At 35.9% G+C, this 26844-nt stretch overlaps 2 protein-coding genes across 3 annotated transcripts in view; both read left to right on the top strand.

Moving 5' to 3' along the window:
* hmga2 (high mobility group AT-hook 2) overlaps window positions 1-6419 on the top strand; it is a 46322-nt gene extending 39903 nt beyond the window's left edge. The window contains exon 5 of the mRNA XM_073838266.1: window positions 1528-6419. Coding sequence (XP_073694367.1) covers window positions 1528-1566 — 39 coding nt within the window. The 3' untranslated portion in view covers window positions 1567-6419. The remainder of the gene's footprint in view (window positions 1-1527) is intronic.
* A 17194-nt stretch (window positions 6420-23613) lies between these two features.
* On the top strand, window positions 23614-25252 carry b2m (beta-2-microglobulin). 2 transcript variants are annotated; one of them, XM_073838698.1, is made up of 4 exons: window positions 23614-23770; window positions 24222-24494; window positions 24578-24632; window positions 24733-25252. In XM_073838698.1, the coding sequence occupies exons 1-3, from the start codon at window positions 23707-23709 to the stop codon at window positions 24589-24591; spliced, it is 351 nt and encodes a 116-aa protein (XP_073694799.1). In that variant the 5' UTR covers window positions 23614-23706; the 3' UTR covers window positions 24592-24632; window positions 24733-25252. The 2 variants fall into 2 exon arrangements, with proteins under 2 accessions (XP_073694799.1, XP_073694800.1); XM_073838699.1 differs by having other exon boundaries at window positions 24711-25252.
* The last annotated feature ends 1592 nt before the right edge of the window (window positions 25253-26844 follow it).

The raw sequence follows: 26844 nt of genomic DNA, 5'->3' as shown, positions 1-26844 counted from the left end.
AGTGTTTTTGTCAATATAGCAATATTAGTAGTGTTAAAGGTTGTATCAGCGATTTCTAGCCTAAAACATAAAGTGTCAAATTCAGCTGACCTTTCATCACGATCCGCTCGCTGCCTGCCCCATAAACTGTCTGTGAAAAAAACGCGTCTCTCTGGTCAGCCTAGGGTCCGAGATATGCCAAAAAAACAATCGGCACTACCAACCTTTCCACACAAAAACAAACAGTGTTCCAACCAATCAGCGTCAGGGATTTGGTGTTGTGGATTTTCGCCCCGCCTCCCTCACATCCCTGCACCAGTAGGAAAGTCCACAACACCAAACCCCTGACGCTGATTGGTTGGAGCACTGTTTGGTTATCTGTGGTGTGTTGATAGCGCCGATTGTTTTTTTGGCATATCTCGGACCCTAGGCTGACCAGAGAGACGCGGTTTTTTCACAGACAATTTATGGGTCAGGCAGCGAGCGGATCGTGATGAAAGGTCAGCTGAAATTGACACTTTATGTTTTAGCCTAGAAATCGCTGATACAACCTTTAAATTAGTTTTTCTTAACAGCGCGATATTATAATTAGCTTAAGTGCCTCTTTTAGTTACAATGCCAATTTCCTTCAACTTCAAAGGTAACAAACAATCTGCCATAAACCCACAACAGGGGCTTTTAATTACTATCGCTAAACGATCTTCTTTCCTCTATGGTGATGGTTAAACCAAGCGCATGGTAATCTTGGCCACTGATTTTTATAAATGTGCTTTTAATTGCTTTCAGAATAAAGGAGTGAGCAATGATGCGTGAGAATGTTATTTAATAATTTCAGTTCTAAAAAATATACAAAGAATTTTAAAATTCTAAAAACTGACTAGAAATCTTCCAAGGTTCCATTTGAGCACATAGGATTTTGAAACTAAGCTGGTATTTTCTGGTCTGTGTGGCACTTCATTTGGCGGGTAGAGGTGTCCGAATATGATTAAAGAGTTTTTTTTCTTTCCCCCGCCCCTCCATCTCCATTCTTTCACTCGCCCATGTCACACATGGTAGCGCTTAGCTGGTCCTTCACAGCTGAAGTGTCTGCCGCACTAATGAATGGAGTTTGGCTCATATAATGCAGACAGGCTTTTGCCACGGCCTTTCCCCTGAATGGGAGCAACACAGCGACTTGGGAAAGGAAGAGGGTTATAAATTGTGTCAGTTAGCCTCCCCAAATAAAATGAAGCCATGTGGAAAATGAAATCCATTTCATTCTGAAGAGTGCCCAAAGCCAAGCGGCTCCCCAGCCCCCCATTCAGCGCCTTCCTCCCGTTTCAATGGTGGTCATCTCGACAGCAGCTGCGGGACGTTCGCTGTCTGAGCTCATGAAAAAGAACATTTGTAACCAAAACAATCATGTAAAAAAGAGAAAATATAAATGCTAATATCTGCGCTATTTCAGTCCGTCTCACTGCTGTCAGTGCGTTTTTACGCACAGCCGTGTTCTGCTTTGCAACCGTCTTTTTGTGGTGACTGATGGGCGACCACTGTTGTGTTTTGTAGGAAGAAGAAGAGGAGGAGGCGGAGCAAGAAGAGGACTAAGCAACCACAGGATTTTACCTCTACCTCATCCAGCTGTCAGCTCTCTCCAAGGGAAAAGACTGCCTTGACCACTTATTATTGACTTCCCACTTTCGTTTTGATCATTTTTCGTTTGTTTATTTTCGTTTCTTCGCATTGGTTTATTTGGGGTTGGTTTCGTTTTGTGATCAACACACACAACACCTCAGAGCGTAACCCGAAAAAAAAGATGCAAATGCAAACAAACATCTTGCAGATGACAATTGGAGCCGCCTTGCTGTTTCCACTTCCCACAAAAAACTGCTGTAAGCACAAAGGTGCAGGGGTTAAACACACAACATGTGCTGCAGCGGTTCTTTGCGCCACACACACACACACACACACACACACACACACACACACACTTGTTGACTGATTTTCCAGGCTGCATTGGTAAAGAAGAAGGTAAAACCGTCTGGTTTTGTCATTCAGCATGTGGTGCTTCTTATATCTGGGTGGAGCTTTAAATGGACACACCCACAGTACAGTACCGTACCGTACCACCAAAGACCATTTTCCCTTCTCTGTCCACTTCATTTTGATGTTTTGACCAAAATGACAGTGAGCTTTAAAAGCATTTGCCTTAAAACTGCAAACAGAGCCCTAAACCTATTAGTTATTAGCTATAAGCAAGTGGATACCTCAAAATGAATATTCTGTCTTTGTTTACTCACCCTCATGTTTTGCGACTTTGTTTCCTTTGTTCAACGCAAAAAGATGTTTGGAAGAATGTTTAAGGTGGTCTTTTTTATACAATGAAGTGAATCATGACCACGCTTGTCGACAGAGTAATTCAGTGAATAACAACTTAAAGTGGAAGTGAAGCAGTCAGAAAAGTTTACATTATTTGGTAAACTGATTTCCACTTTAATTAAAAAAAAATATGGTGCAAACACGATTAATGTTACCATTGCAATACCATGGCATGAGACGTCACCAGAGAAGCATTTCTTTACTTTTTTTATTTTAACACACAAATGTGACCCTGGACCACAAAACCAGTATTAAGATCAATTTTTTTTTTAAAAATTGAGATTTATACATCATCTGAAAGCTGAATTAATAAACTTTCCATTGATGTATGGTTTGTAAGGATCGTCAGCTATTTGAAAATCTGCAATCTGAGAGTGCAAAAAAATCTAAATATTGAAAAAATTGGCCTTAAAGTTGTCCAAATTAAGTTCTTAGCCATGCATATTACTAATCATGCTTAATACTTAATATCCTAATGATTTTTGGTATAAAAGAAAAATCGATAATTTTTTGGTTTTGTGGTCCAGGGTCACAAATGTGGTTTTCACCATAATTTGGATGAATCATGAAACCTTGTTTTTATAACCGCAATAAGGCGCAAGGTGATGTAAACAAACAACAAAACAATATTGTTGATGTCTCATCTTATCTTCAGACATATTTGCATACATATTTTATATTCACCTGCAAATAAAATTAGCTTACCGCTGTTAACAGGAGGCTAAAACTAATCTGAACGATCGGGCTGCTTTCTTGCATATTAAGTCTTGTCAGTTTCAACTTTAAAGTGTTTTAAAGTCATTCAAGCGCAAGACAGCACGAAAGAGATTTCAATGCGAACAGTACGCGAGTACCAAATTGAGTTCTCTTTTCGCATCTTCTTGAGCAAATGCACACTAAATTATGTCAGAATGACTGTCTTGACAAGTATCCGCGTAAATGCGTATTGTTTCCGACCCGCTCTTCACCCCAAACCAGCAAGTCAAAATTTCTTCTAGCCGTAACGGTATTACTGCTCGGTCCCCTCGCCGTATCAGCTTGAATGCATAAGCAGTTGGACTTATTAGAGCATGATTAATCGAAGGTGATTGTCATGTGCGTTTTGTCAGTAAAGCTGGTTGTGTAATCAGTAGTAAATCTCCAGCACCTGCTTTCAGATGTAGCAGCATTTACTACACAGAGTAGTTCATTTAATCGCGTGATTATGAAATCAAAAGAAATCGTTCTGTAATAAAAACAAGTGTGTTCAAAAAGTAAAGAAATGCTTATATTACTTCACTGGCCTACTGAGCAAACCAACCACGTGTCGCCAAAAACCTGTAACAAAACATTATTTTTTCTTTAAACTGGTTACATTAATCGTGTTTGTTATATATTTTATTAAAGTGCTCACTTACATTTTAAATTTCGATTTATTTTGATTTATTTACCACCCAAAGCTGTCGTATGCTTTGAAATATTGTGCTTTTTCTTTCTCCACCATTCACTTTCATTGAAAAAGAGCAACGTGAACATTCTTCTAAATATCTGTTTCTGTGTTTTACAGATGAAAGTAAGTCATACAGGTTTTTTGGAAGTAAACAATAACAGAATGTAGATTTTTTTGGTAAATCTGGTAAATCCCTCTACTATCGTACTATCGTCCCTCGCGTCCTTGGTGGTGATTTTTATCCAAACCGATAGCCGTGAACATTAAATCTCGTTGACACACCGTTTTCGCCATTACCGCAGAACAGTAGTTCTACTGTACATATCTTTGCGCTTTTCCGCTTAATTAACATACGTGTACATAATTGTGTTTGTATTTTCTTGTATGACATAGCTTTAAGAACATAATTTGTTGACAAATTCAGTGAAAGGGAAAAAGATATCAACTCAGTCAAGACCTAAACCTCAAGAAACACCCAAACCACAGGAACAAAAACCACACTATACCTCATTACACACAGATATACCTGAATCGCAGTGACGGCGTCGAACGGCATTCGGCGAATCCTAGTCACCAATGCAATATCTCCTCACCGTTTCAAAGCTACCTCTGATTTCTTCAACCAGCAAACCAGCTCGAAAAAAAAAAAAAAGAAAAAAGACACGCGCTGCTGTAGACTTCTCATTACAAAGCAGGGGATGGCAGCGAGTGCCGTTGAAAACCTTGTCGAGCAGGCGAACGCTCTGCAAAATGTTTTTTGTAAGAGTCGGGCAGGTAATAACTGAATTCTGAGGTCTGTTTGTAGTCATATGTAGAACTAATCATGCAGCTAAGGGAAAAAAAAGTACTGTGTTTGTTGTAGTTAATTTTCTTTTTTTCACATTAGCATATATCTGACATTTGTAACTAGACACTCTGTCTCTGCAGCTGGGATGTCTGTTTTACATTTTTAACTTGAATATATATTTTGTACTGATTACTCAATGGTTTCTAAGGATCAAGTGCTTGTATGACACTAAATGATATTGTTGCGAATGGATTTTTCTTTTTTCTTCTCTATTTTTTTTCCTCTCCACTATTGCTCTGAATTTATAGTTTTAGTTCCTATGTACTATTCAGATATGTACCTCAAAAAAAAAAAAAAAAAAAAAAAGGATAAAAATGGACTAATAATCAGCTGACAAATACCTACCTCCAGTCTTGAAAACGGAACGATTTTTTTGCCTGGTTTTTTTCAGTACTGAGAAAGACTTTAGGACTGCACAAGATCCTGTTTTACAAACGTTTTAAAATTGAATTTTGCTTCATTTTAATTCAGCTGGGGGAGAAGATGGCTAAGAAAACAACTACACATACACATACACACACACACACACACACACACACACACACACACACATCACATAAGAAAAAAAATACAAAAGAAACTTGAAACTCTTTCAGGTTTGAAAAAATACGTTCGGGTTTTGTATATTGCATATATGAATATGTTTTTGAAAATTAGTAGATATTGAGATATACTTGATTAGTGTTTTTTTGTGTACTTTACACAAATGTGATTTTCTTTTTTTTTTTCCAGATGTATATGTAATGCTTATGTAGTGAAAGAATACACATTTTCAGCCTGTCACCATGAAAACCTTAAGAAAAGTTCGCATGGTAATCTCAACTGGGCCTGAGGTAGAGCCTCAGAGGAAGCTAATGGAACTGTTGGCATGCCCCTTGAACTTACAATGGCATGTAATTACCGTCTTTATATGCGGCAGCTTGGCTTTTGCCACAAACCAACATTGAACGTTGCTCAAACACTGTAATGCTACTACCTAAATGGTTACAGTTCTTGTAAAAGTGTCAGTTTTGGAATCGGACCGCTTCTTTACTCTCCTACGAGTTCAACAGATGAAACAGTCGCTTGTTTAAGTGGACGGACGGCGTGTTTCGGCTCGGCTTTAATGCGTTTTTTTGGTGAGATCTGCGCATAATGGCCGCTGAGGCGCCGTCCTGAAACTTGGCATTGTGTTCATGTACTTCCTATGTTGGTTTGAATGTGTATCCACAGGAGCCACTGTTCATGTGCTTTCAGCTCTGGGTGTCTTAATGAAGATGAAGTTGTATTTTCATGACAACATGTTCTAGTACAATCGAATACACTTTTCTACCTCCGAGAGGGCCTCCTGTTACCTCATTTTTCAAACTTACTATCTGCTTAAATTCAGGTGCCTGAGTCCAGAGAGAACGGCGTAAAGTTTTAAATTTATATATAAATAAATATATATTCATAGTTTATTTTTGTGTGTGTTCGGGGGGGATTTTTTAATAAGACTGTACCTCTCTGCCTCTCAGTCACAGGTTAGGTGAGACTGGACAATTTGACTTGTTTTTAAAACGTTGTCTTACATTTATGCAATGGCTTTTTTTTTTTTTGTAGTTTCTGCCGCTGTGGAGATGGAAAAGTATCACTAGGTGGTTACTCTCAGCTTTCTTCACTTGATATAACTTGTTTTCTAACAATTATGGCTGTTTCACTTAGTATTGCTGTTTGTGATTTCACTTAAAATTGCTTGCTTGTTTAAAAAAAAAGGACAAAAAAAGAAAACGTATTATAAAAAAAATGTCCTCTTTATACGTATCCACCTCTTTATTCAGCACAATAAAAAAGGTGCCTGTGAACATTGTTGTGTATGAAGTCAATATTACCACTGCATGCTTTATCTACCAATGCCTACAAATGTTCTTTCTCCTTTGAACCACTTTTTCATTTATTTATATCCACAGTGACTTACAATGCATTCAAGGTCAATCCATTTGCCCTGACGGCGATTAAAACGCAAAAGAGTAGAGGCGTTTTTACTCTTAAGCAGTATGTGAATCACTGTCCGTATTCCCATTGGTTGTTATTTTGCTGCTCATTTGCATAAAGTTAAGCTCTGCTGACAGCGTTAACAATTTTTGTTTAAATGTAGGTCACATTTACTGCTGCTCTGTGAAATTTACCAGATGCAGTCCAGTCATTTAAAAAAAAAAAAATCTGCAGGACTGGAAATTTTGCGCTAGGGCAAAAAAAAAAAAAAAAAAAAAAATGTTATGGAAGCCTGTTTCTGCCACTTAATAAATCTTTTAGAAAAAGGTAATTGCGAGATATAAACTGCAAGATACAAACTCACAATTGTGAGAAAAAGTCAGAATTGTGAGATATAGACTCACAATTGCAAGAAAAAAAGTCAGGATTGTGAAATACAAACTCGCAATTGCGAGGAAAAAAAAGTCGGATTTGTGAGAAAAAAGTCACACTTGCGAGACAAACTCACAATTCCGAGAAGTTGTATTGTGAAATAATTGCTTGGAAAAGTCAGAATTGTGAGATATCAACTCACAATTGCTAGAAAAAAAAATTGCGAGGAAAAAACGTCCACATGACTGGAAATTTTGCGCTAGGGCAAAAAAAAAAAAAAAAATGTTATGGAAGCCTGTTTCTGCCACTAAATAAATATTTTTAAAAAAGGTAATTGTGAAAAAAAGTCAGAACTGCGAGATATAAACTCACAAATAAAAAGGCAAACTTGTGAGATACAAACTTGCAATTGCACGAAAAAAAATCTGAATTGAGGGATATAAACTCATTGTGAGAAAAGTCAGAATTGCAGGATACAGACTCGCAAATGTGAGAAAAAGTCAGAATTGTGAGATATAGACTTGCAATTGCAAGAAAAAAGTCAGGATTGTGAAATACAAACTCTCAATTGCGAGGAAAAAAAAAGTCAGATTTGCGAGGAAAAAGTCACACTTGCGAGACAAACTCGCAATTCCGAGAAGTTGAATTGTGAGATAATTGCTTGTTGAAAAAAAAGTCAGACTTGCGAGAAAACAAATTCGCAACTTCGACAAGAAGTTGAGATGCAAGATACAAATTTTCAAATGTGTGAAAAAGTCAGACTTGTGAGGAACAAACTCGCAATTGTGAGGAAAAAGTCAGACTTGCAAGACACAAACTTGCAATTGCGAGAAAAAAAGACAAACTTGTGAGATACAAACTCACAATTGTGTGAAAAAAAATCTGAAATGAGGGATATAAACTCACAATTGTGAGAAAAGTCAGAATTGCAGGATACAAACTCGCAAATGTGAAAAAAGTCAGAATTGTGAGATACAGACTTGCAATTGCAAGAAAAAAGTCAGGATTGTAAGATACAAACTCTCAATTGTGAGAAAAAAAAAAGTCAGACTTGCGAGAAAACAAATTCGCAACTTCGACAAGAAGTTGAGATGCAAGATACAAATTTTCAAATGTGTGAAAAAGTCAGACTTGTGAGGAACAAACTCGCAATTGTGAGGAAAAAGTCAGACTTGCAAGACACAAACTTGCAATTGCGAGAAAAAAAGACAAACTTGTGAGATACAAACTCACAATTGTGTGAAAAAAAATCTGAATTGAGGGATATAAACTCACAATTGTGAGAAAAGTCAGAATTGCAGGATACAAACTCGCAAATGTGAAAAAAGTCAGAATTGTGAGATACAGACTTGCAATTGCAAGAAAAAAGTCAGGATTGTAAGATACAAACTCTCAATTGTGAGAAAAAAAAAAGTCAGATTTGCGAGGAAAAAGTCACACTTGCGAGACAAACTCGCAATTCCGAGAAGCTGAATTGTGAGATAATTGCTTGGAAAAAAAAGTCAGAATTGTAAGATACAAACTCACTATTGTGAGAAAAAAAGTCAGACTTGCGAGACACAAATTTGCAACTTCGACAAGAACTTGAGATACAAGATACAAATTTGCAAATGTGTGAAAAAGTCAGACTTGCGAGACACAAACTCACAATTGCAAGAAAAAGTCAGACTTGAGAGAGACAAATTTGCAATTGCAAGAAGTTGAATTGAGACACAAACTCGCAATTGCTAGAAAAAAAAATTGCGAGGAAAAAAAAGCCAGACTTGCGAGACAAATTCGCTACTTCAAGAAAAAATTTGTGAAAAAGTCAGATTTGTGAGGAACAAACTCGCAATTGCAAAAAAAAGTCAGACTTGTGAGGAACAAACTCGCAATTGCAAGAAAAAGTTAGACTTGCGAGACACAAACCCGCAATTGCAAGAAAAAGTCAGACTTGCGAGACATAAACTCGCAATTTCGAGGAAAATAATTCAGACTTGCAAGACAAACTCGGAATTGTGAGAAAAAGTCAGACTTGCGAGACACAAACTCGCAATTTCGAGGAAAATAATTCAGACTTGCAAGACAAACTCGGAATTGTGAGAAAAAGTCAGACTTGCGAGACACAAACTCACAATTGCAAGAAAAAGTCAGACTTGAGAGAGGAAAAAAAAAAAGTCAGACTTGTGAGGAACAAACTCGCAATTGCAAGAAAAAGTTAGACTTGCGAGACACAAACCCGCAATTGCAAGAAAAAGTCAGACTTGCGAGACATAAACTCGCAATTTCGAGGAAAATAATTCAGACTTGCAAGACAAACTCGGAATTGTGAGAAAAAGTCAGACTTGCGAGACAAACTCACAATTGCAAGAAAAAGTCAGACTTGAGAGAGACAAATTTGCAATTGCAAGAAGTTGAATTGTGAGACACAAACTCGCAATTGCTAGAAAAAAAAATTGCGAGGAAAAAATAGCCAGACTTGCGAGACAAATTGGCAACTTCGAGAAAAAATGTGTGAAAAAGTCAGACTTGTGAGGAACAAACTCGCAATTGCATAAAAAAGTCAGACTTGCAAGACAAACTCGCAATTGTGAGAAAAAGTCAGACTTGCGAGACACAAACTCGCAATTTCGAGGAAAATAATTCAGACTTGAAAGACAAACTCGCAATTGTGAGAAAAAGTCAGACTTGCGAGACACAAACTCGCAATTGTGAGGAAAATAATTTAGACTTGCAAGACAAGATCGCAATTGCAAGAAAAAGTCAGACTTGCGAGATACAAACTCACAATTGCGAGGGAAAAGAATTCAGACTCACGAGACAATTGTGAAAAAAACAAGTCAGAATTGTGAGATACAAACTTCCAATTGCAAGAAAAAAGTCAGACTTAAGATACAAAGTCACACTTGCGAGGAAAATAATTCAGACTTATGAGACAAACTCGCAATTGTGGGAAAAAAGATCAGACTTATAAGATACAAACTCACAGTTGCAAGGAAAAGAATTCAGAATACAAATACAAACGTGCAATTGCAAGAACAGCTTTTATATCCTGCTATTCTGACTTTATAGCTTGAGTTTATATCAAGCAATTCTGACTTTATAACTCGCAATTGTGGGTTTATATCAATTCCTATTGAGCCCCGCACATAACATGCAAACAAATTATATTTATCATGGCCATGAATTAAAAATGTGTTTCCTCGTTTTATTAATTTGTTCCTTCGTTTTGGTTAAATCATGGCCACAACTTATTCATTTGTTGTAGTAAATCGCCACATTGTACTACATTGTTTTTGATTTACAAGAGAACTAATTAGTTTGGCGAATTTTGGACTTTTTTTTTTTTTTATCCTTGTTTCTGGTGCTTTTGTAAAACTACCGTAATTTAAACCCTTGTTTCCTCTCAACACAATGTAAATGTACAAAATGTTAAACAAAACAATTTGTCAAAAGCACCTTTGATTTCTTTATGGGTAAAACTTCAGAGAAAGTTACCTAGTCGTTTTATTAGAGACCCTGCATACGAATATGTACACAAGCCAGCACAGAAGTGTCACAGGTCATTCCAGGGCAGGACAGTGAAGCTGTACGTTTAGAAACACAGAGGCCATGTATGGAGCTTCTAGGTACACGATGTTACGGAATTTAGACGACTGCTTTTTTCCCTTTCTCCCTCCCCCTGTTCCTCTTCCACACACTCTCCCCCTCTTCCCAATTCCGAAACATCTCTTTAACTCCCGTTCTTTGGTGTACTCACGGGGGAGACGTAGCCCACCCTGGAGCCCCTGACCTCTGCTCCGCAGCAGACTCTGTGAATGGGACGGCGGCCCCCACTTCAAAGCTCTGCCGTTCTGTGCGCTCTGACAGGGTGCCTCACTCACCCCCCCCCCCCCCCAACACTCCCCTCCTTTCTGCAACCCCCCACCTCACCTCACCTCGGCTATTTGCCCCTATCCACCACAGTACTGAGGATTTGGTTGTTAGTGCCAGCTCACATCGTCAAGCTGCTCAGTAATTCCGCCAGATTGACCCACGTAGAGGGCGGGAGAGGGAGTTCACTGCTACCACAACCACGTTCAGAGGTGGTCTTGCCACCTCTTCCTCTTTTCCGTCTAAAGAGGGTCTGCCTTTGTGTGAGAGAGGAGAGGGTGAGAGCGTTTCCCTCCTTTTTCCTGCTTTCTCATTAACAAACATCCAGCTGTTCAGGGACAAGGCCTCAAACTAAAATCTGGTTCACTTACACTGCAGATAGCATAATTAAGAAAGATCTCAACTCAACTACTGTGTACTTACATCAAAAAATTATTACAGTGTACTTATTGTGTTCAAACATGTATGTACCCAATAAGTGCATTGTACCAAATTATTAATTCAAATGTAAGTACACAGTAGTCAAGGCCACCTAATATAAAGCGGGACCGGACTCTTCACATTCCCTGGGTTCTCAGAAGTGGACGTTGTCATAATGGTGAATGGAAACTACAACAAACTAATTTTTTCATTGCCATTTGCCTCAATAGCAAAAGATAAAGTATGACTTTACAAAAAATGAAAATAATATTAAGAGACTGACTACATTGGTCACTCGCTCAGTCTTTAGAAACAAGTAGCAGCGTTAAGCAATTTTTGTAATGTAAATCAAGCAAGTAATAAAACGCCAAGCGTAGTGTTTTATAGCAAACTTTACTTGCTATATTTATTATGTCAATAATTGTGGAAACGTACCATCTCAGTCTGTGAAACTGGTGCATTGCTTAAAGGAGTAGCTCACTTTCAGAACAAAAATTTACAGATAATGTACTCACCCCCTTGTCATCCAAGATGTTCATGTCTTTCTTTCTTCAGTCATAAGGAAATATGTTTTTTGAGGAAAACATTTCAGGATTTCTCTCCATATAATGGACGTCTATGGTGCCCCTGATTTTGAACTTTCAAAACGCAGCTTCAAAGGGCTCTAAACGATCACAGCTGAGGAAAAAAGCATCTTATCTAGCAAAACGATTGGTTATTTTCTAAAAAAATTACAATTTATATACTTTTTAACCTCAAACGCTTGTCTTGTCTAGCTCTGTGTGTACACAGTGTAGAGATTAAAAAGTATATAAATTGTAAATGTTTTTAGAAAAAACGATTGTTTTGCTAGATAAGACCCTTCTTCTTCGGCTGGGATCATTTAGAGCCATTTGAAGCTGCATTTAATCTGCATTTTGTAAGTTCAAACTCGGGGGCACCATAGAAGTCCATTATTTGTAGAGAATTCCTGAAATGTTTTCCTCAAAAAACATAATTTCTTCACGACTGAAGAAAGAAAGACATGAACATCTTGGATGACAAGGGGGTGAGTACATTGTCTGTAAAGTTTTGTTCAGAAAGTGAAATATCCCTTTAAGATGAATACAAATATGACCAGTGGAATGGGTAACGTATATTTCATAAGTAAAATTCTAGTTTGAATGATGTTTTTTTCTTAAAATAAGTCAAAAATGCAGATTAAAGGCGAGAATATGCTTCCCCTTCAGTTTGGCGCCATTTCTGGCGTATTACGCTAAATGTAAGTTTAAGTAAATAGAAACGCTGGTACTGTGAACATGACTACGCCATCTCCCGCTGTTCTTAAACCATTTTTCAAGTTTTTTTGTGAACAATGTGACTCGTTTAGCTTTGTTTCTAGAGTCTTACACATGAGGGCCGCATTTTTAAGATGCTGTAAAAAGACGTTTGGAGACCTTGTTTTTCCTTTCCACTACACTCCGTATACGATTTTAAAAGCAAGAACGGTTTCTGTTTGAACAGCTCACGCTCTCCTTTCTCTCTCTATCTGAGGTGAGTTTCACATAATTGTTAATTTCTTAATATCTTCCACACTATTGAGAGATTGACTACATTGGTCAGAAGCAAGATGCCAACTTTGGCATCAATTCCTCAATCTTTAGAATCAAGTAGCAGCGTTAAGCAGCTTTTTGTAATGTAAAGCAAGCAAGTAATATAGCAAATGTTTTATAGCAAATTATATATATTATGTCAAGAACTGTGAAAACGCTATGAAACAGGTCCATTGCTTAAAATGATTAAAAATATGACCAGTGGAATAGGTAAAGTAAATTTTATAAGTAAATTCTTTTTTGAATGATGTTTATCTCTTAAAACAAGTCAAAAATACCGATTAAGGGCGAAAATATGCTTCCTCTTCAGTTTGGGGCCATTTCTGGCGTAGCCTACTACGCTAAATGTAAGTTTACGTAAATACAAACTCTTGTATTATGAATGTAACTAATGTCATCTCCCGCTGTTTCTAAATCATTTTCTCTGTTAACCAACTTTTTTGTGAACGATTCGACTCGTTTAGCTTCATTTTAGGGATAAAGGCTGCGTTTGTAAGACGCTGTATCAAGAAGTTTAAATTTTAAAAAAAGCGTCTCGACGCCTTTTTGTTTTTTCATTCCACTGCAATCCATCTCACGGTTTTAAACGCAAGAACGGCTCTCCCTTCTGTCTCTATCGGAGGTGAGTTTCACATAATTGTTAATTTCTTAATATCTTCCACACTATTGAGAGATTGACTACATTGGTCAGAAGCAAGATGCCAACTTTGGCATCAATTCCTCAATCTTTAGAATCAAGTAGCAGCGTTAAGCAGCTTTTCGTAATGTAAAGCAAGCAAGTAATATAGCAAATGTTTTATAGCAAATTATATATATTATGTCAAGAACTGTGAAAACGCTATGAAACAGGTCCATTGCTTAAAATGATTAAAAATATGACCAGTGGAATAGGTAAAGTAAATTTTATAAGTAAATTCTTGTTTGAATGATGTTTATCTCTTAAAACAAGTCAAAAATATCGATTAAGGGCGAAAATATGCTTCCTCTTCAGTTTGGCGCCATTTCTGGCGTACTACGCTAAACGTAAGTTTACGTAAATACAAACTCTTGTATTATGAATGTAACTAATGTCATCTCCCGCTGTTTCTAAATCATTTTCTCTGTAAGTGTAAACCAACTTTTTTGCGAACGATTCGACTCGTTTAGCTTCATTTTAGGGATAAAGGCTGCGTTTTTAAGACGCTGTATCAAGAAGTTTAATTTTTAAAAAAGCGTCTCGACGCCTTGTTGTTTTTCATTCCACTGCAATCCATCTCACGGTTTTAAACGCAAGAACGGCTCTCCATTCTGTCTCTATCGGAGGTGAGTTTCACATAATTGTTCGTTTCTTGTATCTTCCACACTAAAGGATGTCCGTCCACTCTGCTGAGCAAATAAAACACACTTCCTGTCGTCTCTTGTGTGTCTGGGTGCAGCTGTTGTATCCCTGGCGCAGACTCAGCTATCCGCTTCAGATCCTTTTAAATCCCATTTCATGCTTTTCCATATAATCCTTACACCCAGATATCACATTATAATCTTATGTATAAGCCTTTTCAAATATTAGCATATTTTCCAAACGCCTCGTAATTGTGTACAAGTAACGCGTAGCTGACATGACGTTTCAAACAATGTCCTGCAGTGTGATGTAATACTCGTCTTAAACTATATTAAACAACTTGCTTATAATTCGTGTGTAAATATAATACATGCAAATGTATTATACATACATTTTTTGACAGTAAAAGTCACAAAACAGCATGTGTGTAATACAAAGAGAGGAAAAATAATGATTTATGAATGTTATAAATTATTATATAATATAATAATTATTAAAACATATTGTAAATAATGCTTTGAGCATTTGTTTCAAATGCCAGCCCAAGTTTTACAGCAAAACCATGATGAAGAAGCTGAAAGACGGTGTACTTTAGATGACATTCCTCTAAATGGTGTATTGATTGTGCATGAAGTGCAAGCCAGACTCCTTCCGAGTCTTCAAGTGGCAAATCTGATCCATCCCAGCACATTTGGACCTCACATTCAAGCCTTCAAAGTTCAAAACAGCTCAAATGGAGGTGAGTCAGCAGCACATTTGTACACTAAATTCTACACTGGTGAGAAGTCTGAATGGCCCTTCAACACACGATACTTCTCCATTCAGAAGTGTCTGTTTATAGGAATGAGTCACACTGGACATCAGAACTTCAGGCTGTGTAATCCTGCCTTTTTCCTTCTGAATATGGAGCGGATGTGACCGTGTCTGGTTTCCCCCAGCCTGTGTGTGCCAGAGGCCGGTTGTCGCTGAATCTGTGCCGGAGCTGCGTTCAAGGTGGGCGTGTGTTTTTCTGGCTTCCAGAGCCAGTGTGTGGAGAGGTGGAAGCGTGGACGGGATGAATAGAGCGAGTGGGTGGCTGTGGGTTTGTGTGTGTGGGTGTCATTCCAAGTGAGACGACTGTTTGTGTTTGTGACTGTGAGTGTGTGTGAGCACATTTTCATGTAGCCCGTACTATGAAAAGGTAAAATAGGGCAGGGTTGAAAACCTAATCCTAAAGCCTAAATAAGTTTGGATTTGTGTATGTATGTCATGACACATTACATAATCAAAGTACCGGTTGCGTACAGTTGTTAGAGAGTATAGTCAGTTTTATTTTACTGTTTTTAGTAAAGATCATGTCCCATTAAGATATTTTGTAAATTTCGTACCGTTAATATATCTAAACTTAATTTTTGATTGGTAATATGAATGGCTAAGAACTTCATTTAGACATGTTTCAAGGCTTTTTCTCAATACTCTCAGATTCCAGAGATTGTGTCTCAGCTAAATATTGTCCTATCCTAACAATACGTTCAGCTTGATGTATAAAATGATGTATGAATCTCAATTTTTTTTTTAATTACCCTTATGACTGGTTTTGTGTTCCAGTATCACACACAGAATGGCCGAAGCAGGAGCAGTAATACCACGCAGCACATGTGCAAATGCTAAACTAGCTGGGAACTCATTTCTGATAATACTCCGCCTGCTTCGGCCATATTACGGCAGCAAACTTCCTTGACTATTACGCCGGAATGGGAGTGTAGTTCCTAATATTATCAGCCTAGAAACTCGCAGCTTTGCATTTCCACCGGTCTTAGTACACGATATAACTACAGAAGAGTCAAGTTTTAAATACAACAAATATGGAAACTCGTTGGTCATTTTTGAACGCAATGCTATTGGTCTAATAGGATTCAATGATCTATGCTAAGCTATGCTAAAAGTGATATCGCCAGAACAGGAGAACGGCTGAATGGATTTCAAAATGGTAAAAATCAACTTATTAACTGTTGGAGAATGAGCCTATTTCCAAAAAAAGTGGAGTGTTCCTTTAAGATAATACAGAGCATGTCGAAAGATATATACTGTAAACGGTAAAGAAAAAATGATTAATACATCTAAATGATAGATAGATAAATTAGGAAATACATTTTATAATTGTGATAATTTATCATGCATTTACCATTAATATTTATTTATTATTATTATTTTTTGTTATAATTAATTATTGTTAAAATAATGCAGAGCATGTAAATATTATATGATTAGTATATGATATTAATAAATATATAAAAAATTAAGAAATATTAAAATGTAAATGTATAATATTTTACATTTAAATATTAATTTTTTTATGTGTTTATTGATATCATATACTAATCATATTGAATAAACATATGAATTTTACTGTGACTTAACAGTAAATTATAAAATTAAATTCAATGTATAATTGTGATAATTTATCATGATTTTACTATTAATATTTATTGTTACTGTCATTTTTTATCATTTTGATTAAGAAAATGCAGAGCATGTCCAAAGACTGTGTATATATATATATATATATATATATATATATATATATATATATATATATATATATATATATATATATATATAATAGCTAGCTGTAAGTAGTGAAGAAAAAATATACAATTAATAAATAAATAATACAATTAAGAAATACATTTTTAAATTAATGTGACTGCATAATATTTTGTAATTTATTATTACATGTATAATTGTGATACCTTAATGTGATTTTATTACTAATATTTATTGTTACTGTCCCTATTTTTTTATAATTTATTAATATTTAATTTACTTTATTACTGTACTTAAAATAGTTTTATGATTTTTTTTTTGCATTTTTTATTTAATTTTAATTTTTTTTTTTTTTTTTTGCAACAGATGGTGCTTTTATAATGGATAATGTACAATCAGTCAGGGGACTTGTATCATCCACAAGGGGTTTATTGTGCAAAATGACAGTATGCTACCCTGCCAATTATACATTTAATTACCAATTAAGTTGAAATAGTTTTATTATGTCATAAGAAAAAAGAGTGTAAAGTAATATAAAAGACATGAAACTATAAGAGATAAATACAAATACAAATAGTTAACTGGTCACTACCTAAAAGCATAAACTGGTGACTTACTGATCTGAATGAAGTATTCTGGAATATTCATATCATATTTTGTAAGACTGAAACACAAGCTTTTTCATTTCAACCTTAGTGTGTCATCAATGTGTGTAAGACCATTAAACTGGGTTTTTACCTCCGCTACATAAACATGAGTATGATTTTCCATCTTGAATGTGTATTTATGAATGGTTTTCAAGCCGTGAGTGCTACTTAGTGCCCCAGGCTGCATGAATGTGTGTTTGTTTACGCCGTATGACTGATGGGTGTTTGTGCACTTCTGTTTGAGGGTGTGTCTGACCCGGGTGTCACGCTGTCACTGACTCACGCCGGCGGCCCTGACTCATCCCGCTGTCACCAGCGCCGTGAGCTCGCGTGCCGCTCCGCACAATCCGGCCGCACTCGCACAGTCATCGAGGAAAGATTTCCCTTTCCTCCTCTCCCACTTTCTTTCTTGTTCTTGGTCTCCGTGAGTCATCTTGGTTTCATTTTGCCGCCCCCCTCCACCCGCCACCCAACTCGCCTCCATTACCGCCTCCTCCCTCAATGGGTCTATCTCTCTTTTCACTCGCCTGTCTCATTCCTTCGCTCCCTCTCTTTCCCTTTCCTTCCTGGCTCTGTAAATGACCTCATTTTAATGAAGCACAGTCTTGGCGGGGAGACCAAACCGCATGGCTGGAACCTCCCTCCCCTCCATCTCTCTAAACCACCCTGTACTCCAGAATCTGGCTTTCATTCCCAACGCTAATAGAACCGACCGGGAAGTCTGGGAATTCTAGAGTAACTCCAAGAATTCCACGACAAATGTTTGATTGCATTCCATCACTTATGGCAACAACACCACATGTAATAAAACTACTTTCCGTGGCTCTAGCTGCAACATTGTCCCATAAACTAGGAGACCATGTACACAGTGTGCTCCAAAAGTCGGAGAATGAAAATCTGATTTAAACAACGGAAGGTTTTAGGATTTTCTTAACCTTTAAAAACAAGGAAACGTAAAATAAATAACAGATATTTAAGATATTTTAAAATATAGTTTCTGTATTCTATTGCGTTGATGCTTCCACATCCATGAAAAGTTTCCATTGCACAAAAAGTTCTATATAGTAGAATAAGATTCTTCAGATTATCAAAATATTCTTCACACTAACTAAATGGATCTTTCAAAAACTCTTTAGTAAAAGGCTATTTGTGGAACTCAAAATCAGTAGGATTTTTAATGTTAGCTTCCATTAATAAAGAAAAATAAAGTAAAAGTATTACATATTATTGCAACTTAAAATAACAGTTTTCTATTTTAATATACTATAAAATCTAATTTATTTCTGTAATACAAAACGGAATTTTCATCAGCCATTTGTCCAATTAGTCCAAGCCACAAAGTCCTATTAGTCCACTTTTTTCAAGATTCTTAAGATTAATTCTTAAGATTAATAAGTTAAAAAGAATAGCATCTATTCAAAATAAAAATCTTTTCTAACAATATCTTTCCTAAAAATTCTTTACTATCACTCTTTATCAATTTAACACATCCTTGCTGAATAAAAGTATTAATTTCTTTTAAAGATAAAGAAAAAAAAGTACTGACCCCAAACTTTGAACGGCATTGTATATTGTTAGAAAATATTTCTATTTTAAATAAATGCTGTTTTTTTTTTTTTTGTTTTTTTTTACATTTTATTCATCAAAGAATCCTGGAAAACCATGTCGCAGGTTTCCAAAAAATATTAAGCAGCTGTTTCCAACATTGATAATAAATCTGCGTTTTAGAATGATTCCTGAAGGATCAGTTGACACTGAAGACTGTAGTAATGATGCTGAAATTTCAGCTTTGCATCACAGGAATAAATTCTATTTTACAGTATATTAAAATAGAAAACCACTATTTTATATTGTAATAATATTTCACAATATTGCTACTTTTTTCTGTATTTTTAATCAAATAAACACAGCCTTGATAAGCAGAAAAGATTTCTTTAAAAACATTAAAAATCCTACTGATCCAAAACTTTTGAACAGCAGTGTACATTCTTTAAAAATATAGTTTATTTATTGGTATTGATAGTTCCACTGCACAAAAGGTTTGTTATGTTGGAAAAAGGTTCTTTAGAATAGTAAAATATCCTTCACACTACGAAAAAAATGGTTCTTTTAAGAAAGATTCTTTGGGAAACCCCAAATGGTTCTTTTGCATCACTAGAAACCCCCCTTTTAGAGCTTTTATTTTTAATAGTTCAGAAGCTTAGACGACTTTCTTGCAGTGAAAATAACTATTTTTGCACAGACAGACTGTAAGTATGCCTCTATTGTCAGTGCAAAGAGTAAAATCTCTCCTATAAAGCCTGATGGTTTTGTTATGGTCTCTGTCTGCAGCCTTTATGAGGTTGTGAACGCTACCACATGCTTGCACAGCCGTCCCAGTCGGCTGCACCGCAAACTCTCAAGATTTGTGGCGCACTCTAGATAGAGACATGAAAAATTAGACAGGTGCAAAATGAGTAAAAACAAGGTGGTCTGAGCAGAGAGCCCTGGCTTCCTCTGTTTCAACATTAACTATGGGCTAATTGATCTTCAGTTACAGTTTAAGCATTGTGTTGGATAGGAACATTAGGACAGACTTTCATGGGGGGAAAAAAAAACATGACTTTTATGATATTTATAAAAGGACCAAGTCAACCATTAGATTTTATAGCTTATGGTGAACTTGTTTTTAAGTTCTGGTGGTTAGAAGCATATAAAAGTTTGTGACACAATGACATAAATCAGTCTAAATCTGAAGTACGTTCAGTAGCAGGTCCAAACCTCAAACTTAGTTTTCACTCCCTGGCGCAAGATAGCATTCTATGCTTGATTTTAGTTTCACTTTCAATGCTGATACAATGCTGACAGCTAGTGGGAGAAAGTGTGCCATTGCAGGCTGCCTTTTTTGAGATCTACAAAAGTACCAGTTTGAGGGTTTGACCACAGAGAGAAAAAAAAACTCACCAGATAATCACATGATGTTTGTTTACAGGTTTTATTTTCGCTTTTAGATATAGTGGCAATATTGGGCAGTAGTCATCGTTCTCAAGATTTACTTCCGTATATGTAATACAACGTACAATTAAAAAAAATCCCAGGGTTTATCACATGATTTCCCGGAGATGTTGTTCGAGCCTTGGAATCTACTTTCGCTTTTTGTTCATACAGTAGCCAAAAAATGGACTATAAAGCCAGTCATAAGAGTCAATTTGTTTAAATTGAGGTTTATAATAAACTTTCCATTGATGTGGATAGGGAAATATTTGGCTGAGATAAAACTATTTGAAAATCTGGAATCTGAGAGTGCAAAAAAAATCATTCACCTTTAAATTTGTCCAAATAATGTTCTTAGGAATACATGTTACTAATCAAAAATTAAGTTTTAATACATTTATGGTAGGAAATCTTCATGAAACATGATCTTTGCCTAATATCCTAATGACTTTTAGCGTAAAAGAAAAATTTTGAACCCATACAATGTATATTTCGCTATTGCTACAAATATACCTTTGCTACTTAAGACTGGGTTTGTGGTCTAAGGTCACATATAGAGTAACCACATCAGTTATGGACAGTTTAGTTAAGCTTAACCACTTAGAAACGTAATTAAACTGTTTTTCTTTATCATAAATGTAACTTGATTTGATATGCATGGTTAGTTGTTTGATACTATGAGATTTTTTTTGACTCACTGTATGCTAATTATTTATCAGAAAACGAAATACCATTTGCAAAGCTGGCAAGTCATCTGAAATGTGCCCAGGCTGGTAGATCTGCTTTGGTTTTATTCAAATGCACAAACAAACCAATGCACAGGGAAACATCCTTCACATTTAAGCTTAAAAGTGAAAGCACTTCCAAAGTAGACTGCGCAAAAAGTGCATAAAGTGGAGTTTTATACATTTTTCCCAGCAGTTTAATACATTGGATTACAGATCCACACAAAGCACGGTGTCATAATATTGTGCTTAGTATCCATAGAGACTGAGATGAAGAATGTTGTGGCAGGGAATCTGGCATCCAGGCCAAGCCACAATTCATATGTGTTTCTTTATTGCTCTGACTCGCCACTATATTCCATACAACCCAAAAGTCTGAGGAACAGGGATAACTTTAACATTCCTATGGCTGATGCTTTATTTAGCTCTTAGTATTTTTACCAGCCTTAGATATACAGATTTAGGCATTCACTTTGCACTCTGCCCTAAAAAGAAACTGTTATTAATTGCTTTTTTATGTTCTCACAATGTGTATGAAAATGGTCTAGAAGCAGTTTTTACACAGAAATTGATAGTAAATTTCGTACATAATTAGAAACCAACTTCAAGTAACACATTAAATTCAGTGTGAAATGTTGAAGTAGAAAGACTAAGTTTCTATTTTCTTGGAATGCAGTGCTTTGTTATCTTTGTTTTACTTCCATAAACACACACACACACACACACACACACACACACACACACACACATGTTGGGTTTACATGTTTTATGGGGACATTCCATAGGCGTAATGGTTTTTATACTGTACAAACCGTACTTTCTATCGCCCTACACCTAAACCTAGCCCTCACAGGAGATTGTGCACACTTTAACTTCATCAAAAAAAACTCATTGTGCATGATTTATAAGCCTGTTTCCTCATGGGGACCTGAGAAATGTCCCCACAAGGTCAAAATCTACTGGTATTCCTATCCTTGTGGGGACATTTGGTCCCCACAACATGATGAATACCAGGCACACACACACACACACACACACACACAAAATGTTAATTATTTTACCAATCTAAAACAAAATGCATGTTATTTTTTATTTAGTACTGACCTGAATAAGATAGTTGTTTGTGAGTCCCTTGTTTGTCCTGAACAGTTAAACTGCCTGCTATTCTTCAGAACACAAATTCTTAGGTTTTTCAACAATGACTGTATGATTTTGAGATCTCTCTTTTCACACTGAGGACAACTGAGGGACTCATATGCAACTATTACAGAAGGTTCAAATGCTCACTGATGCTCCAGAGAAAAAAAAAAACGATGCATTAAGAGCCAGGGGTGTAAACTTTTGAACAGAAAGAGATGTGATTTTTTTTCTTATTTTGCCTAAATATCTTTTATTTTTCATTTAGTACTGCCCTTCAGAAGCTACAGATTACTTACATGTTTCCCAGAAGACAAAACAAGTTCAATGTACCCTAATCTTTAAATTCCAAAAGTTTTCACCCCCTGGCTCTTACCACATTGCTTCCTTCTGAAGCATCAGTGAGCGTTTGAACCTTCTGTAATAGTTGCATATGAGTCCCTCATTTGTCATGAGTGTGAAAAGATGGATCTCCAAATCATACAGTCATTGTTGGAAAGGGTTCAAATACACAACCAAAAGAATCCATGGGACCTGAAAGATTTTTCTGAAGAACAGCAGGCAGTTTAACTGTTCAGGACAAACAATGGACTCATGAACTATCACTAAACAAAAACAAAAGAAAAACACAGCTGTGGATCATTCAGGTAACACACAGTATTACGAATCAAGAGTATGTAAACTTTTGAACAAGGTCAGTTTTATAAACTCAACTATTATTTTCTCTTGTGGGCTAAATAACACATTTTATATGAAATATCTTATTCAGGTGAGCACTAAATACATAAAAAAAAACATGCATTTCGTATAATCCCTCTTTAAAATATGAATAATGAACATTTTGCAGATTCTGCAAGGTGTATGTAAATTTTGACATCAACTGTATATGGTAGCTTTTGTATTTTTATTATGTATTTATTTTTTAAATGTTGTTAAATGATACATTAGGGAAACAAATGTTCTGGAAACAAAATAATAATTTAAGATAAGATTAGGTAACTAATCTTAACTAACAACCAAAAAAATTATAATAATTCTAAAGCAAATATTTATCTTAGTTATTAATTCCAACTATTATTTAATAGACCTGAGCTGCCATGAACTAACAGTTGCATTTTTTATCAACTAATGTTAAACAAGATTAATAAACACTGTAACAAGTGGTATTAATCCATTAACTAATGCTAACTGATGGGACCTTATGGTAAAGTGTCACCATTATTATAAATATAGATTTTTTCGGTACTTTTGGTGCTGTCGGTTTGCAAAATGGTGGACTGGTTATGTTAATGAGGTCAAAGATGAGGGAGGAGCAGTCTTATTATTGTTTAGGTAATTTAGGGTATTTCCAAAGGGATTGTTTTCTACCAAACCGATGCCATAGTCTGTATAACCTCCCTAGATTGAATCCGCCTAGTAACAACTTGTAGCAATTTTGCTATTGGCTTCCTGTCATTTTGGAGGCTGAGCTTGTGACAGTGCATTTAAGGTTACTGTTCATTTACTTTCGATATTTCGTTCTCTGGACTTGAGAGGTGAAGCATACTCTTTTTAATCTTTGCGACTAAATCACCAAAAATGAGAGCAATCGTCACTTTCGGCCTGTTCTGTGTGCTGTACGTTGCTGTACAGGGGAAAACATGTAAGTAATTCATATTGAATATGTAAATACTGTATTGTGTTGTTTGATTATTGTGTGGCATTAGTGTTGATTGTCTCAAGAGAAGTTTCCCTTAGGAAATATCCAAGTAAGCAACAAGCATTTAAGTACTATGTAGATATCTATCTATAGTCAAGTGATTTAATCAGTATTTTTAAAGATTGTTCCCTTAATTTGAAATAGTTAAAAAACTGTGTGTCATTTCACCTAAAGTGATTTAATTTGTATTTAGGTCTTACCTAAGTATGTTACCTGCTGCTAAACACAGTATTTTTTCTTTTTTTATTAAGTGCATAAACTGTTTACTGTGTGCGAGTGATGAGAAATTCTGACGCAGTTTGTTTTGTTTTATTTGGTGATTTGTTATGTTTGTAATCATATTTTAACTTTCCATGTTATCTTTGTAAACTAATATTTTAAATTCGGCTTTCAGCCCCTCCCAAGGTCCAGGTGTACAGCCATTATCCTGGAGAGTATGGACAGAAGAACACCCTGATCTGCCATGTCAGTGGCTTCCATCCTCCTGATATCACCATTGAACTGCTGAAGAATGGTGAGGTTCTCCCTGACACCCAGCAGACTGACCTGGCCTTCGAAAAGGGCTGGCAGTTTCACCTTACCAAGAGCGTCGCCTTCACACCAGAGCTAGGACATAATTATGCCTGCAGAGTTCGACACATGGCCAATACAAATGCCTATTCTTGGGGTGAGTGTAATGTAAATGCTTCTAGAAGATACCTTGTGGTTTGACATTGCATATGTATTGAACATCTCATGTTTTTTCTGCAGAGCCCAACATGTAAATCTAAAACCGTCAAAGCCGCCATCCGGCAGACAAAGCATGGTAAGTGTTGGCCTACCTTGTTTATTATTAGCCAAATACAAATAATGTGGCATTTCACAATTGTAAAAATTGATAAAGGTGTGTTTTTTTCTTTGCTTAGGTTAATTTACCATGTTTTGGACTTCTTCCATCATTCACAGAAACCATAATATCCTGCTTTTCCAATATTACAAACATGGCGTTGCTGAAGATGCGCCATTCACACAAATGACTCTGTAACTTCTGTGATTCTTCGATTTCAGCTTTTTCCTGAGTTGACATTCTTTTTCTCCATGAGAGTAAGGATAATTTAACCAGAGTAGCTGCTACATGTTTTTGGATAGATTTTGATTAGTTTCCGGGTTCTTTTCACTATTATTCCTTTCTGTATAAATTCTGTGTTATACATGCTGTAGCAGGCGATTGTAGGTATGTAAGAAACAATTAGGCAATAGGCCTAGTTATGCCTATTTTGGGCTTCTTTTTTGTAATTAAATACAAATATCACAATCAGTTATCTTTTTAAAACAGTTAAGACTACTGCAAACCGGATATTTAATGATAATTAATAATTCAATTTGACACTTTGTTCTAGTGAAAATGTCATTGTAAGTGGGGAAAATAAAAATGTGTAAAACTAATCGAACTGTTGTTTATTTGCTCGTTTGATAGTCTGTTTTACAGCGAGTTTCAGTTATTTGCCTAACCTAAGACATTAACGTCTGCCTAGCAACTGTGCAAACAAAGCGGTGATTGGATTAAAAATACAGGCTACATGAGTTTCGCTTTCTAAGAGGCGATTAAAAAGGTAAAATCCTCGAAAGTTGCGTTATGTGGTGTTTTTATATTTTATCATATTTGTTTTATGGCCTGAGGTGTGTTTGGCAGAAAATACAGTTTGTAAAAGCGCGCCATTGCGAGTCTGCTGCGCCATGAGATGAAGTCACATGACTTCCCGAAAAACTTGTGACGGTGACAAGCCTCTCTCATGCTCAAGCGCTGAAGAGCACAACTGACATCAAGTGGTCATATTAATAAAACTTCTTGCAAACAGGAAGCTTAAATGCTGTGAATACAGCTTTTGTAATTTTGAAGACATTTTGTAAATAAAGGCGTATGTGTTTTAATATCTAGCCTAGGTGAATGGATCTTTATTGATGCGCAGTTGTAGACTGTAAATACACAGTATGAAAAACTAAAATTAGTCTATCACCTCAGGCTAAAACATTGATTACATTTCTGTTTCACTGTCTTACTAAAAACGTATAGCCTATTTAAAAAGATAGATTTTAGACATTTTTAACAATTTCTGTTCCATTACATTTTACATTATATTTTCATTTAAGTGTTTGAAGATTCTCCTGTCTCTGTATTGTGCATTGTACAACTGTAATTTAACTTGATCTCTGATTAGATGAGGATTGTCATACCCTCAAAACATCTTTTTACAGTTTATGTATCAGTCACATATCAGTTATATCAATTTTGATGCAATTGCATCATCGTTTAACAAAACTATCTTCACATTGCCCATTTTTATTTTATGTTTACCTGTATGTATATTCATTTTTATTGCCTTTTATTTTACTGTGAATGAGGTTTTTCTTCAACGCAGAAGTAAGCCTGTGAGTGAGACTTCCAGTTCATTATCCACTAGGGAAATAACGAGAAGAATAAGGTGCTGTAAACAGTAAAATTGTTTGCACTACAAACCAATGTGTTCATAATTAAGATAATACATTAAAATAACATGATAAGACACACCAATTTGCAATATCAAGCAGCAAAACGAGCTGTGTTTTACATCTAAAAATAGGATGAGACCGGAAACCAGACCCATATAATGACCTGAAAAAGATGGATACAGTGTTGCCAAGTCCACGGTTTTTGTGCTAATTTGGGCTACTTTAACCTTGTTGCCGCAGGTTGTTTTTCATGTCAGCGGGTTGAAGCGACGCCAATAAGGTAATATGTAGCCCTGGAATGCTAATTTTACCAGGGAAACCCCACCAAAAAACATTTTTTTTTTTTTTGTACCAGCGATTGGCCTACTTTTTGGCTAGATTTGAGTAGCAATTTAGCAGGTTTGGTTTGAAAACCTGGCAACCCTGAGTGGATATATTAAATTATTAATACAAATTAACAATTCAGTAGTTATTATTAAATTAAAGTATTATTAAAAAAAATAATGTAATCATAAAATAGTAAACGATACAAGAATATAATAAGTATT

This window comes from Garra rufa, chromosome 4 (assembly GCF_049309525.1).
Source record: "Garra rufa chromosome 4, GarRuf1.0, whole genome shotgun sequence".
Classification (NCBI taxonomy): Eukaryota; Metazoa; Chordata; class Actinopteri; order Cypriniformes; family Cyprinidae; genus Garra; species Garra rufa.
The sequence above is the reverse complement of the archived record's forward strand: the minus strand, read 5'-3'. Positions and strand labels throughout refer to the sequence as shown.